Below are 15771 nucleotides of genomic sequence, written 5' to 3'. Positions count from 1 at the left end.
TTCCTCTCACATCCCAAAAACATGCATTGTCGGCTGATCGAACACTCCATATCGTCCACAGGTATGAGTGTGTGCGAGAATGGGTTTGTCTGGCAACCGATTCAGGGTATACCCTGCCATATGCCAACAGTTGCTGGGATAAGTTCCAGTACGCTTGCAACCTTTGTGAGGGTCAGCCTATCACTATTTCCCCTTCTTCAAACATTCGCTTTAAATATTGGTGACAATTATACTGTGCAGCTTTCACGGCACAATTATTCTAAAAGGGTGCGATAGATACTATGCAAGAAAATAGTATCAGAAATAAGGAAGTGTGCAAATATTGTACTTTATATGACACTATACAACATATGTGTGCTAATACCATATTTAGCAGCCTTTGCTGCGGCAGCAGGATATTGTCCACCACCAACTCCTCCTGGTACCAAACCAGGCACGCCTCCTACTGTTCCGCCCAGGCCACCTGCCCCCAACCCTGCTCCTGCTCCTCCTGATGAAAATAATCAAACCCTGATGTTTAGTCTTAAAATTGGAAAATAGCTACAGTTTAATGAGAAAAAGAATTTTGAATGCATTAGATCTTTGCAAAGGTTTATCTTACCATATTTGGCAGCTTTTGCAGCAGCAGAGTATTGCCCACCTCCAACTCCCCCTGGTACTAAACCAGGTACTCCGCCTACTCCCGTTCCTGCTCCTCCCAGTCCTCCTGTGCCCAACCCTGCTCCTGCTCCTCCTATAACCCACAATGCACATGAATCGAGTCTGTTGATTAGCTAATATATTTAACTATTAAACAAAAGTATATTACAGGCTTTATGATTTATTGTACCATATTTAGCAGCTTTTGCTGCAGCAGAATATTGTCCACCTCCAACTCCTCCTGGGACTAAACCTGATACTCCACCTAATCCTGTACCTGGTCCTCCTAGTCCTGTGCCTCCTAACCCTGGTCTGGCTCCTGTAAATCAAAATTGGAATAATTAATTAATAACTGGACTTCTTGCTTTCACTAAAAAACAATTCCCTCAGGTTTGCAGAATATTGACAAAATTTTAAAAAACAAACAAACAAACAAACAAATAAACAAACAAATACATCTGAGTTAACACTACCCATACCATATTTTGCTGCTTTGGATGCTGGTGAATATGCAATCCCTGGAAATCTCAGCACTCCCCCTGGTACTGCAAACGGTGCCCCTCCTGGCACTCCTCCTGGCACACCACCTTTTCAGCATTTACAGATACTTTCGTAATGTACAAAACCTCATTGAAAAATATTTACCGTGAAATCTTTGTTATGATATTTCATTATATACTCTGGATATTGTCAATCAAACCACAACAACACAACCATCATTGAGAATTGTGATTGACAGGACACAACCATAGTATATTTAACTTCTTGGCAAATAGTGAATATCCCCCACCTGGTATGCCACCTGGAACACCACCAGGAATGCCACCTGGAACACCCCCAGGTACGCCACCTGGCACACCACCTGTAAAGGAGACAGAGTTGGATGTTGATTGTATGAAGACTGAAATGATTATACATTTGAAATATGAATACAGCTGCCATGGATACAATAAACCTACTGTATGCCAGAAACTCCAAAAAGTCCTTAAAAATTGTCACAACATTGCCCATACCGTATTTAGCTGCTTTGCCTGTTGGTAAATTTCCTCCACCTGGAATGCCACCAGGAATGCCACCCGGTACACCAACCGGTACACCACCCGGTACACCACCCGGTACACCACCTGGTACGCTACCTGGTATGCTGCCTATAAAGGAAGCCCATGAAAGATATCGCTAACTTAAATTGGTTTTATTATTTGAAACATCATACATACATACAGTATGCCTGGGATAAAGACCCATTTTGCCACAACAACACATGAAAACAAAAAAAATTACAAAGAGCATTCTCCTTACCATATTTAGCTGCCTTAGCTCCTTGTTGATATCCACCAAATCCTGGTACACCACCAGGCACACCCCCTGGTACCCCACCTGGTACTCCACCTGGCATGAAAAACACCAAAGAATGTTGGTGTAAATTACAGTCAAACCAAATGCACAACCAGCAACATGACCAATATTGAGAATTGTGATCAGCGGAGTGGTTGCCCAACCAAATTTAGCAGCCTTCGCTGATGGCTGATACCTACCAAATCCTGGGACACCACCTGGTACCCCACCTGGCAAAAGCCCAGGTAAACCCCCAGGGACACCACCTGGAATACCCAACAACAACAACAACAACAAAACACACACACACACATACACACAATACATCTAGGTAAGAGTCCAGGATACAGACCACACAAAGCACGGCCCCAACATTAAGACTGTGACCGGCATGGTGGTGTTCATACCATATTTAGCTGCTTTGGCTGCTGGTGAATATCCACCACTTCGTTGTACACCACCTGGCACACCACCTGGCACACCACCTTTTACCCCACATGTCAAGGAGAGCAAGATTTTGATTGCATTTATCTTACACTGTTCACAAAAACATTAGGGTTATTAAGTTTATGGGTGAAATTTCATGACAAAAATAAAATGCACTAATGAATTAAAGTATGCACATAATTCTAATAAACCATTTAACGATCCCATGTTTACTGCACTGATTAGACATCTACTTGTATTGAATAACTACACAGTATGTTTTGGATATAGTCCATTTGTGTCATCTGAACACTTCCAGAGTGCTAACCAGACAAATGTTTATTGAACAGAGAAGTATGCATACCATATTTAGCTGCTTTGGCAGCAGGTTGATACCCACCAAATCCTGGTACACCGCCTGGTACACCTCCTGGTACACCCCCTGGTAAGCCCCCTGCTACACCTCCTGGCACACCACCTGTTGAGGAGAACCAGCACCGTTTTTACTTAAACGTTTGCATGATACACCCATAAGTGGATTTTGCGTCATTGCATGTAATTGACTTTCCTTTACAGTATATGATTTTAAAATTAAGAATATTCCTGTAAAATATTCTCTATAAAAGTTGCAAAGCAATAAAACAAAAAACAAAAATGAATGAAATGAACAAAAAAAAGATCTTTTCATAATGGGTCAAAATTATTTTTTGAACAGATTATGTGACTAACACCTTAGATGGTCATTTGCTTTGCTTAGCCAAAACCCACCGAGGACCGAAAAGGCAAGATGGATATACGTAATTTTTTTCTAACCTAAGCTGTCAAATGCGACAAAAACTACTGAGCAAGAACCAAAGATTGAAAATGTGGACCATGAAACGCCAGAGACCACCGTCAAGATGGTGAGCGGAGTTTCAATTTGCCCCACTAAAGATGCTAATTGTACAACAGCGCCACCACCGATGTCTTGCCAATGTAGTTATTCCCGTCAAAAATTGTAACCCTTGGCCGTGGGAGCACACACACACACACACATTAGTTAGGAATTATGTCGACTTAAACAATTAATTGAAGCCAGAACAGAACCACAGTTATATATTTTGGACATCAGCGTTTACTAAACTGGAGAAACTCCATACAGGACTTGAATTACAGTCAGAACAGTTATAGGTCATCCTACGAGTAAAACAGTGAAACATTGCCTTTTTTAACATTCAGTACGTATGTTACGGTGTACGACAGGAAAAAAAAGTTGGGGTTTTTTGATGGATGTGCCATATTTTAAAACCTCGTAGAAAATTACAGTACATCACCAAAACACGGAACTCAAGCAAATCAGTGCAGTGCAGTGGCTCCACCCAGACTGGGGTAACTACATTGGCACAACACCGGTGGGCATACTATATTCGGTGGATGACAATCTTGACGAAAAGTATAGCCTAAGCAGCCTGATTTTAGAATGCCCCTCAAGACTGATGGGGAAACAAAAGACGCTCATTTTCAACTTATTATTATAAATATTCTTGTAAGTTAATTTTATTGCTCACACTGCGTCATCAACATATTGTGCCCCACCTGCCCCAAAAGTCAAACTCTGCCTATGGATACACCTTATTGTTCCCTCCACATATCAGCCAACCTCACCTCTAGTCAACCAAAACTATTTACAATGCCCCTACCATATTTAGCTGCCTTAGCGGATGGTAAATATCCACCACCTGGGACACCACCAGGAACACCACCTGGTACGCCACCAGGAACACCACCTGGAACAGCGCCTGGTAATCCTCCCGGTACACCGCCTGTCAAGGGGAACCAGGATTGATGTTTCAATTAGCATCAGTAAATAATACACCACTGTCTGCCCTGGATTTTAGCAACCATTCCATCAGCTATACCAAAACCCTTAGAAATTCCCCTACCATATTTTGCTGCTTTGGCAGAGGGTAAATATCCACCTCCTGGAACGCCACCAGGAACGCCACCAGGTATACCACCAGGAACACCACCAGGAACTCCGCTTACAGGAACGCCACCTGTAAAAGAGAACCAGGACCAATTTTTATACTGATCATAAATGCACAATACCTCATTATGTCAGCCTGGATATAAGCAACTGTTCCACCAGGACTACCAAAACACCTAGAAATACCCCTACCATATTTAGCAGGTTTGGCGGATGGTAAATATCCACCACCTGGAACACCCCCAGGAACACCACCAGGTACACCACCAGGAACGCCGCCTGGTACGCCACCTGGTACGCCACCTGGTACGCCACCTGGTACGCCACCTGGTACGCCTCCGGGTATGCCTCCGGGTATGCCACCTATCAAAGAGAACCAGGACGGGTGTTTTAAATATCATAATTGCACAATACACCACAGTATCTGCCTTGGAAATAGGCATGTAGATACAGTGCCCTCCATAATTACTGGCACCCCTGAAAAAGATGTGCTCAATCTTGGTCTCATCTGACCAAAGCACACGGTCCCAGTTGAAGCCTGGGACCGTGTGTATTTTTGTGTGAGACCAAGATTGAGCTTTTTGGCAACAAACACTCTAAGTGTGTCTGGCGTGCCACGAAAGATGCGCATGCTGAAAAGCACCTCATACCCACTGTGAAGTATGGGGGTGGGTCAGTGATGCTGTGGGGCTGTTTTGCTTCCAAAGGCCCTGGGAACCTTGTTAGGGTGCATGGCATCATGAATGCTTTGAAATACCAGGATATTTTAAATCAAAATCTGTTGCCCTCTGCCCGAAAACTGAAGATGGGTCGTCACTGGGTCTTTCAACAAGACAATGACCCTAAACATATGGCCAAATCTACACAGAAATGGTTCACCAGACACAAAATCAAGCTCCTTCCATGGCCATCTCATTCCCCAGACCTTGTTTTGCTGGCAAAAGGGTGTTGTACAAAGTATTAACACCAGGGGTGCTAATAATTGTGACACACATTATTTGATGTCAAATACTTTTTTCTTTATGTGGGATTTTTTCCCCACTGAATGAATGCACTTGTATTGAAGGTTGGATTTTTCTCTTTTTTTCCATTAAGGTCCCATATTATTTGAATAAAAAAATATATATTAGAAGCTAAAAACCAAATCTTTTTCAGGCAGGGGTGCCAATAATTATGGAGGGCACTGTATAAACATATATGTCCACGAGCACTACTGAAAACTATTAGAAATTCCCCTACCATATTTAGCTGCTTTGGCAGACGGTAAGTATCCACCACCTGGAACACCCCCAGGAACGCCACCAGGTACTCCACCAGGAACGCCGCCTGGTACACCACCTGGTACGCCACCTGGTACGCCTCCGGGTACGCCTCCGGGTATGCCACCTATCAAAGAGAACCAGGGCGGGTGTTTTAATTATCATAATTGCTCAATACTCCACAGTATCTGGCTTGGAAATAGGCATGTATACAAGCATATATTTCCACAAGCACTACTGAAAACTATTAGAAATTCCCCTACCATATTTAGCTGCTTTGGCAGACGGTAAATATCCACCGCCTGGAACACCCCCAGGAACGCCACCAGGTACTCCACCAGGAACGCCGCCTGGTACACCACCTGGTATGCCACCTGGTACGCCACCTGGTACGCCTCCGGGTACGCCTCCGGGTACGCCTCCGGGTATGCCACCTATCAATGGGAACCAGGGCGGGTGTTTTAATTATCATAATTGCACAATACACCACAGTATCTGGCTTGGAAATAGGCATTTATACAAGCATATATTTCCACAAGCACTACTGAAAACTATTAGAAATTCCCCTACCATATTTAGCTGCTTTGGCAGATGGTAAATATCCACCACCTGGCACACGACCCGGAACACCACCAGGAACACCACCCGGTACACCCCCCGGTACAACACCTGTCAGGGAGAACCAGGATGGATGTCAATTACATTATTACATAATACAGCATAATGGCTGTCCTGGATACAAGCAATTATGTCACCAACTCTACCAGTAATGCCTGTATCATATTTAGCTGCTTTGGCAGATGGTAAATATCCAATACCAGTAACCCCACCTCCCAGCAACACTACCTGGTATGCCTCCCGGTACGCCTCCTGGTACGCCTCCCGGTACGCCTCCTGGTACGCCTCCTGGTACGCCACCTGTCAAAGGGAACCAGGACCAACGTCAATTATATGAATGCACAATACACTGCCCTGGATAGAGGCAATCGTGTCACACTAACAACACCACAAAAACCATTAGCAATGCACCGACCATATTTTGCTGCTTTGGAAGATGGTATATATCCACCACTTGGAACACGACCAGGAACACCACCAGGAACACCACCAGGAACACCGCCCGGTACGCCACCTGGCACGCCGCCAGGAACACCACCTGGCAGTCCACCTTTCAATATGAATATAATGCATTAAATCCTGTAGATCTAGAATGGTGCCCTGTTGTTTGTTGATGATTTCATACTGCTCTAACAAAAAAATCTAGAATTTTAGTTACCATACTTCGCAGCTTTTGAACCAGGTCCATAGCCTGCTGTGAAATAGGGATACATTTCAATGTATGTATTCATTCATGGCAATTGTAAACAGACAAATATTTCATTTTGTTTCAAATCGTTGTACATAGATTGTGATCATGTTAAAATATTGTTATGCTCTCAGTTCAAGACACATTACCTCCTGGTGTCAGCCCTTGATATAGTCCACCTGTGCCACCGACACCACCAAAACCAACTGCACCAGGGCCAAAACCGCCAGCACCACCAGCGACAGCACCAAGTCCACCAGCGCCACCTAAACCTACAAAATGTTAAGAAAATTGTACATATGATACAGTAAATACTCTACTAATAGGTTCATGACAACATTTTATTTCGTCTGAATTTTTAATTTTACCATATTTGGCAGATTTAGCCTGTGCAGGTGAAATTCCACCAGTGCCCACTCCTGCAAGAAGAAAAAGGATAATAATGTGACATGATTTCTGCTTTTGTGCTCCTGTAAGGGAACAAGACTTTGGCATACTCACCAGTTCCAATAGGAAATCCTGGCTTTGGCCCAGGGCCACCTTTACCCCCTGGAAGTCCAGCTCCTTGATTACCAAACCCCCCGTACCCTGAAACATTGCAACATGACATTTCAACAACTTGTGGCTGATGTCATCATTATGTCAAATCAATGAAACAATGAAGCATTTGTACCAAAGGGAAGTTTTCCACCTCCAGGTTTTGCTCCTTGGCCACCTGAGAAATTAGAAATCCTTGATGAGGGATACAAAAAAAACACTGGTACAATGGAGGTTGAATAACAAGTATACATAAAATGATCTTGTTCCCATTATTAGTTGCAACTGTATGCCCAAAGCCTTACTCATGATATTTCCTGGATAGGAAGATAGGTTGGCGTGAGGCCAACAAATAATCTTGTAACAAGCAGCAACTCACAATTTTAATGAGCTACTCTAACAAAAAGGCAACTGGCAAAAAGGAATTAACCCTGAAATAGATGAATGAAAATACACGCACACCTTGAGTTGTGGGTGATTTCAGAGGATAGCCATGGAACACTCCAGGTTGCATCACTCCACCGTACCCTATCAAAGAATACACTTGAAATATAATCAAAAAACACAGTGATAATGCATAGGAATTTGGAATGTGTCTATAACTGACCTGGTCCCGCACCACCCTGTCCCCCGGCACCAACTGCAGAAAAATATCACATCACCCACTCAGATGGAGAGATGCTGACAAATGACTGTGTTAAATTAAAGTACTACTTTCTATATTCTGCAAAGCAGCTAAATGGCCAGATTAGTGTCTGACATGACAAGGAAAAGAATATGGGCCAATCTTTTGATGCAAGAATTGCCTTAAATTGAAGTTTATGTACCACAATTTATGCATTCATTTGGTATTTTTTGTGCATGCTGCTGGATAAGAAAGAAATACGTGTGATCATAAGAGTGCGTATTATTTTTCCTTGTAAAAAGACACGGAAACGTCAAACCCGTCCAGGATTATTCATAAATAGAAGTCTACCGATCAACATACACTGCCTTGCGAAATATTTCCGTATTCGGCCGCCTTGAGCTTTTCAACCTTTCGCCACATTTCAGGCTTCAAACTTAAAGATATAAAATTTTATTTATTTTTTTGTTAAGAATCAACAACAATTGGGACAAAATCGTGAAATGGAATGAAATTTATTGGATATTTTATAATTTTTTAACTAATAAAAACCTGAAAAGTGGGGTGTGCAATATTATTCTGCCCCTTTACTTTCAGTGCAGCAAACTCACTCCAGAATTTCAGTGAGGATCTCTGAATGATCCAATGTTGTCCTAAATGACTGATTATGACAAATAGAGTCGATCTGTGTATAATCAAGTCTCCGTATAAATGCACCTGCTCTGTGATAGTCTCAGGGTTCTGCTGGAAGTGCAGAGAGCATCACGAGGACCAAGGAACACACCAGGCAGGTCTGAGATACTGTTGTGGACTGATGATGACAAATAGAGTCGATCTGTGTATAATCAAGTCTCCGTATAAATGCAACTGCTCTGTGATAGTCTCAGGGTTCTGTTGGAAGTGCAGAGAGCATCATGAAGACCAAGGAACACACCAGGCAGGTCTGGGATACTGTTGTGGAGAGGTTTAAAGCCCAATTTGGATACAAAAAGATTTCCCAAGCTTTAAACATCTCAAGGAGCACTCTGCAAGTGATCATTGAAATCAAATGAGTATCAGATTACTGGAAATATACCAAGACCCGGCCGTCCCTCTAAACTTTCATCTCGAACAAGGAGAAGACTGATCAGAGATGCAGCCAAGAGGCATATGATCACTCTGAACGAACTGCAGAGATCTACAGCTGATGTGGGAGAGTCTGTCCATAGGACAATAATCAGTCGTACACTGCACAAATCTGGCCTTTATGGAAGAGTGGCAAAAAGAAAGTATCAAATATATCCATAAGGAGTTTGCCACAAGCCACCTGGGAGACACACCAAACTTGTGGAAGAAGGTGCTCTGGTCAGATTAAACGAAAATCAAAATTTTTGGCCACAATGCAAAACGTTATGTTTGGCGTAAAAGCAACACAGCTCATCACCCTGAACACACCATCCTCACTGTCAAAGATGGTGGTGGCAGTCTCATGGTTTGGGCCTGCTTTTCTTCAGCAGGGACAGGGAAGATGGTTAAAATTGATGGGAAGATGAATGGAGTGAAATACAGGACCATTCTGGAAGAAAACCTGTTGGATTCCGCAAAAGACCTGAGACTAGGACGGAGATTTATCTTCCAACGGGACAATGGTCCAAAACAGAAAGCCAAATCTACAATGGAATGGTTCACAAATAAACATATCCAGGTGGCCAAGTCAAAGTCTAGACTCGAGCTGTTTTGCAAGGAAGAACGGGCAAGAATTTCAGTCCCTCGATGTGCAAAACTGATAGAGACATACCCCACGTGACTTTCAGATGTAATTGCAAAAAAAGGTGGCGCTACACAGTATTAATGCGAGGGGGCTGAATATTATTGCACTTCCCACTTTTCAGGTTTTTATTTGTTAACAAAGTATAAAATATCCAATAAATTTCATTCCACTTCACGATTGTGTCCCAATTGTTCTTGATTCTTGACAAAAAAATTTAATTTGATATGTTTAATGTTTGAAGCCTGAAATGTGGCGAAAGGTTGGGAAGTTGAAGGGGGCCGAATACTTTCACAACGCACTGTATATACAAAGGTACTGTATAGTAATTCTGAAGACACACACAGTCCTAATATTGTTAGTAACTAGATAAATGCACCATATAAAGTGTAAAGAAAATTTCACAATTTTAAATCTCGTAAATCACTGTTTTCTACTATTTCATGTTTGTATTGTGGCCATTTCTATGTTTTTTTTTTTTCCTGAAGACTCCCACAAAAGCTTGAACAATAACACAATTCTTACGTGACTTTTGACTGAGGCCATTGCCAGTGGCAACTCCTGGAAGAACTCCACGGTTACCGAAACCTGAAGGCACCAATAAAATACAGTTGCATTGCTGTAAATTGTGGAAGAGTTCCAATATCCGCCAGTAATAATTTGATTAAAGTAACATACCATTCACTGGTACTAAACCGCCTTGATAAAGTCCTGGCACACCCACACCTTCCAGAGACAATGATGGAATATTAATGCAAAGAAATACTGCAGTAGACTTTCTGGGGTTGAAGTATATGGATTGGGTTGACTATGCAGGGGAATAATTGACATACAGAGGGGCAAATAAGTATTTAGTCAACCACTAATCGTGCAAGTTCTCCCACTTGAAAATATTAGAGAGGCCTGTAATTGTCAACATGGGTAAACCTCAACCATGAGAGACAGAATGTGGAAAAAAAAAAAACAGAAAATCACATTGTTTGATTTTTAAAGAATTTATTTGCAAATCATGGAGGAAAAGTATTTGGTCAACACCAAAGGTTCATCTTAATACTTTGTTATGTACCCTTTGTTGGCAATAACGGAGGCCAAACATTTTATGTAACTCTTCACAAACTTTGGTTTTGGGGCTGTCATAGGGCAATACGGACATTTAACTCCCTCCACAGATTTTCTATGGGGTTGAGATCTGGAGACTGGCTAGGCCACTCCAGGACCTTGAAATGCTTCTTACGAAGCCACTCCTTTGTTGCCCTCGCTGTGTGTTTGGGATCATTGTCATGCTGAAAGACCCAGCCACATCTCATCTTCAATGCCCTTGCTGAGGGAAGGAGATTTTCACTCAAAAGTTCTCAATATATGGCCCCATTCATTCTTTCTTTTACACAGATCAGTCGTCCTGGTCCCTTTGCAGAAAAACAGCCCCAAAGCATGATGTTTCCACCCCCATGCTTCACAGTGGGTATGGTGTTCTTCGGATGCAATTCAGTAATCTTTCTCCTCCAAACACGAGAACCTGTGTTTCTACCAAAAAGTTCTATTTTGGTTTCATCTGACCATAACACATTCTCCCAGTCCTCTTCTGGATCATCCAAATGCTCTTTAGCAAACCGCAGACGGGCCTGGACGGGTAATGGTTTCAGCAGGGAGACACGTCTGGCAGTGCAGGATTTGAGTCCCTGGCGGCGCATTGTGTTGCTGATAGTAGCCTTTGTTACTGTGGTCCCAGCTCTCTGTAGGTCATTCACCAGGTCCCCCCGTGTGGTTCTAGGATTTTTGCTCACCGTTCTTGTTATCATTTTGACGCCATGGGATGAGATCTTGCATAGAGCCCCAGATCGAGGGAGATTATCAGTGGTCTTGTATGTCTTCCATTTTCTAATAATTGCTCCCGCAGTTGATTTCTTTACACCAACGTTTTACCTATTGCAGATTCAGTCTTCCCAGCCTGGTGCAGGTCTACAGTATTGTCTCTGATGTCCTTCGACAGCTCTTTGGTCTTGGCAATAGTGGAGTCTGGAGTGTGACTGACTGAGGTTGTGGACAGGTGTCTTTGATACCGATAATGAGTTAAAACAGGTGCCATTAATACAGCTAACGAGTGGAGCCTCGTTAGACCTCGTTAGAAGAAGTTAGACCTCTTTGACAGCCAGAAATCTTGCTTGTTTGTAGGTGACCAAATACTTATTGTCCACTCTAATTTGGAAATAAATTCTTTAAAAATCTTTTGTGCACATTCTGTCTCTCATGGTTGAGGTTTACCAATGTCGACAATTACAGGCCTCTCTAATCTTTTCAAGTGGGAGAACCTTCACAATTAGTGGTTGACTAAATACTTATTTGCCCCACTGTATGTCTTTGTGTCTAGTCTGCCCTCATAAGTTACAATGCTAAAAGTGACAGATCAAGGTCAGAAAACGTCATAGTGAACCATCAGAATGGGGATGGTTCATCAGAAGAGCAACTACAAAAATGACCAAAACGGGGCAAGGCAGGACAAAGTCGCAAATTATTTCTAATTCCATTGCTTCTTCTAACGTAAATCAGTATGGAATCCAAACAACTCAAGGATATAAGAACTCTGCGGAACAGTGCTCTTTTTCGAAATGCAATAGTGCAAACAGACACCTGCTAATACAATGCACCTCCAATGCAAAAGAAGATAAATTTACTTTATTTCTTTCGCACAGATAAACTACTCAGAATAATATCCGGTCTTCCAATGAGCATGAAAAGTAGATCATGATTCGATTATACAATACCTGGTACTTTGGAAGCTTTCTTTCCTGATCCAGCACCAGCCCCTCCTGGCAAGCCTATTTGTGGAATAACAGGGCCTGAAAATAAGGACACAATGTCACATGAGGTGAGTAAATGCACTCAAAGAAGAACAAGCGAATGCAAAATTATATAAAGTTGTATCTTGCCTCCAGCAGGAAGAGTTCCAGTTCCAGCTCCTGCAGTACAATGAAATGCAGTCAAGTCACAAGAGACATTTATAAATAGATTAGTATCTCTTCTCTGACCAATGTCAAGTCAAGTAACTTCATGATCAAAAGTGACATGGTTGACTTTTAATATAATTACGGGAGGCAGCCACAAAGTCATTAACTGTTCTTAATCGAATGCCTAATTTCATTGGCTAACCCATTGTGTAAGAAATGAGCTGTCAGCCTCAAAAGAAAGGGAGTTTGTCCACACCAAATACACAACCATTTATTTCTTCAACTCTTGTTTTCATTTTGAAGTTCCTAAATTCCACATACTTTGTCTGGATAGACATTGCGCACTACCTGTAAATATGTGACCTCTGGAGATTTGTTGAGCAAAGTTTTGGCAAATCAATGCTACTTTATCTTTTGCTCTTTCAGGGGAATGAGCTGTTATTCAGTGTATGATAGAAAAGAAAAAAGCCGAGACTTATTCGAGGGAAGTTTTCATTCTGCCAACCAATATTTAGAAGTAAGCTGTTCGCCAAAGCCCTCGTCATGAGTGGACCCAGGAGTCCATGGCTCATCAGGCTGCCTAATTTAAAGTAAATCATACGGACATAAACAGCACAGACAGTGAGGTCACTGTAGGCTCTGCGGGAGTATGTTTCTGTCCAAAACATTATATTTCATGCTGATTTACTATCAATGTGATATATTTATTTGGGCTTTTGTTATTAATAGACAAGTACGGAGACCATTACATGCATTGTGTCAGCTCTTGCTTGGTAGTTCATCAGTTTACCAGCAGACATCTTACCTCCAAATGGTAGCAAATGGCCTCCAGCACCTGTGATGGGGAAATGGCAATTAACATTAAACAAAACATAAAGTAATTGCTCCGCTTTGTTCTACATTCACCAAAATAATTGTTCCAATGAAACACAATCTCCAAAATTTATAAAACCATAAACAATAGTTGAGATCCAAAATAAGATATAGTTGTTAAACTCCAAACTCAAAGTAAGACTTCGAAAATAGCAAGCACTTCATGATGATATCGAACGTAAAGGTATGTGATTGTATTCTTTTATTATTATTTTACTGTGTTTTATTCCAAACCGTACCAAGAATAAATACACTCGGTCAAAGGGTCCCAGTAAGGCATAACAGTACTTCTTTTGGTTAAGAAACCATTTAAAATCTTTTTAAAGAAAATGTTTCAGCAGTAAAATTGCCCAATAATGCCAAAATTGCTATGCAGTTTTTATTGCTTTACGTAAAATCTACTATATCTGATTATGCGCTACATATCATATTAATCCGATTAATGGGCTTTGAATAAGAATCGAATCATGGCAATTTTTGTAAAATCGGAAAGTGCTGTATCGCCAATTGGTTTGACCATTTAAAAAATACACATATACAGCGGGGAGAACAAGTATTTGATACACTGCCAATGGCATTGGCAGTGTATCAAATACTTGTTTTCCCCACCAGTACAATCTATAGGCGGTTTAATTTTCCATGTAACTTTTCAAGTCATTCTGTAGTAAATCCAGAAGTAAATGCCCAATCTTTAAAGTTTATTGTTAACATGAATCGGGATATTCCGACATTCTACGACAAATTGTTTGAAAACACTTTAAAAGGCAAACTTGACTTGACACAACTTTATTTTCCATAAACCTATTGTTTCTCTGAACAGCACTTCTGTAACTTTTATTTGAGGTCCCAAATTTAAGCTGTCTTGGACTGGTTGATTCTAGACCAAATCAGTGAGGAAGCAGACTGAGATAACCAAATTATGACCAAAACTTATCAAATCAGGTACCCATGTCTACCTTAATACAGCTTGTTGATCTTAGATCGTGAGGATGTGCCTAATTGATGGGCCTATGTAGTGGTTACATTTTAAAGTTTTCCAATGTCCTGAATGTACTGTACCTCTTTTACTAGCCTTCTGTCCAGCCCCTGGGAAGATTCCGCCTGGGACACCACCATACCCTCCATAACCACCTAAATATGAGTAGGGGATATCCTTTGAATAAACCATGTCTAGAATTTAAGAACAGCTAAAATCTGTTTTACATTGTGTATTGATGATGGGAATAACATACAACTTTCTAAAAAAGTACCCACCGCCACCTATGCCTCCAGCACCATAACCTCCACCTCCAAGACCCCCGGCTCCTAGATTGCCATAACCTAAAAAGAGACATATTAGATCAGAGTTTGAATAAACATGGAAAAAGACAGACTGGAAAACAATACTTTAAGGGTGACATGCAGTGTTTCTATAAGCCCATCATTCATATTGTAATCATTTTAAAATGATCAACATTACAAAAATGTTATTTTATCAACATAACACAACAATGAAACATTACACAACCTAAGGTATTGGAACATAACACAATGTAACTGAACACATTGTAACTGAACACATTGTAACGTAACATAACCTTAGACTATTTTGCCAAACACATTATAATTGATTCATTACCTCCTCATTTAGTAGACATACTGTTATACTGATGAACGAGCCTGGATACCTCTCACACTGCCATTTAGAGTAATACTAGCAGTATGACCCGTCAATGCCGAGCATACTAATTTTGCTGGGTTGTTGGGGCCAAGGTTTGTTAAATCGACACATAAAAAACCTCCAAATCAGGGCTTCCCCATTATATGTTGGAAAATTTGAATATTCTATTCTAATTTTTGGAGTTTCTAATTAATTTTCCACACTAAATGGAAGCCTGCAGAGATCAAACCCAAGAACACTTCCAGACATATAAAGTACAACTGTGTAAAATTTTGTCAAAATCCACCCAGCTGTTTCGGTGTCAATAAAACACGAACACACAGACAGCCACACAGACAAACTCGCCTTTATAGAGATTAGCCGAAATGAATCCCTAAATATTATTCCGGAAAATTGTAAAAAAATAAAATAAAATAAATAGATAATAATAATAATAAGTCCAGTGTCTTGTTG

At 41.3% G+C, this 15771-nt stretch overlaps 1 protein-coding gene across 9 annotated transcripts in view; it reads right to left on the bottom strand.

Annotated features, from left to right (window-relative positions):
* The window catches only part of elna (elastin a), an 83330-nt gene that overhangs the window by 20880 nt on the left and 46679 nt on the right, over positions 1 to 15771 (bottom strand). For 3 of the 9 annotated variants that reach the window (XM_057838870.1, XM_057838874.1, XM_057838869.1), the window contains 32 exons: positions 14913 to 14978; positions 14718 to 14789; positions 13591 to 13620; positions 12768 to 12797; positions 12603 to 12677; positions 10519 to 10566; positions 10366 to 10428; positions 8076 to 8108; positions 7931 to 7996; positions 7605 to 7646; positions 7433 to 7519; positions 7300 to 7350; positions 7081 to 7203; positions 6902 to 6937; positions 6659 to 6793; positions 6472 to 6543; positions 6196 to 6294; positions 5889 to 6059; positions 5606 to 5752; positions 4559 to 4729; positions 4323 to 4436; positions 4080 to 4202; positions 2765 to 2878; positions 2382 to 2459; positions 2175 to 2240; positions 1939 to 2028; positions 1653 to 1787; positions 1430 to 1501; positions 1119 to 1226; positions 830 to 958; positions 602 to 733; positions 365 to 490 (listed from right to left, as the gene is read on the bottom strand). In XM_057838870.1, the coding sequence (XP_057694853.1) occupies positions 365 to 490; positions 602 to 733; positions 830 to 958; positions 1119 to 1226; positions 1430 to 1501; positions 1653 to 1787; positions 1939 to 2028; positions 2175 to 2240; positions 2382 to 2459; positions 2765 to 2878; positions 4080 to 4202; positions 4323 to 4436; positions 4559 to 4729; positions 5606 to 5752; positions 5889 to 6059; positions 6196 to 6294; positions 6472 to 6543; positions 6659 to 6793; positions 6902 to 6937; positions 7081 to 7203; positions 7300 to 7350; positions 7433 to 7519; positions 7605 to 7646; positions 7931 to 7996; positions 8076 to 8108; positions 10366 to 10428; positions 10519 to 10566; positions 12603 to 12677; positions 12768 to 12797; positions 13591 to 13620; positions 14718 to 14789; positions 14913 to 14978 (2904 nt within the window). The remainder of the gene's footprint in view (positions 1 to 364; positions 491 to 601; positions 734 to 829; positions 959 to 1118; positions 1227 to 1429; positions 1502 to 1652; positions 1788 to 1938; positions 2029 to 2174; positions 2241 to 2381; positions 2460 to 2764; positions 2879 to 4079; positions 4203 to 4322; positions 4437 to 4558; positions 4730 to 5605; positions 5753 to 5888; positions 6060 to 6195; positions 6295 to 6471; positions 6544 to 6658; positions 6794 to 6901; positions 6938 to 7080; positions 7204 to 7299; positions 7351 to 7432; positions 7520 to 7604; positions 7647 to 7930; positions 7997 to 8075; positions 8109 to 10365; positions 10429 to 10518; positions 10567 to 12602; positions 12678 to 12767; positions 12798 to 13590; positions 13621 to 14717; positions 14790 to 14912; positions 14979 to 15771) is intronic. The other 6 variants (XM_057838873.1, XM_057838872.1, XM_057838871.1 and 3 more) reach the window with 6 other exon arrangements.

Source organism: Corythoichthys intestinalis, chromosome 6 (genome assembly GCF_030265065.1).
Source record: "Corythoichthys intestinalis isolate RoL2023-P3 chromosome 6, ASM3026506v1, whole genome shotgun sequence".
Taxonomy (NCBI): Eukaryota; Metazoa; Chordata; class Actinopteri; order Syngnathiformes; family Syngnathidae; genus Corythoichthys; species Corythoichthys intestinalis.
Note: the sequence above shows the minus strand (reverse complement) of the source record. Positions and strands in the feature narration are given on the sequence as shown.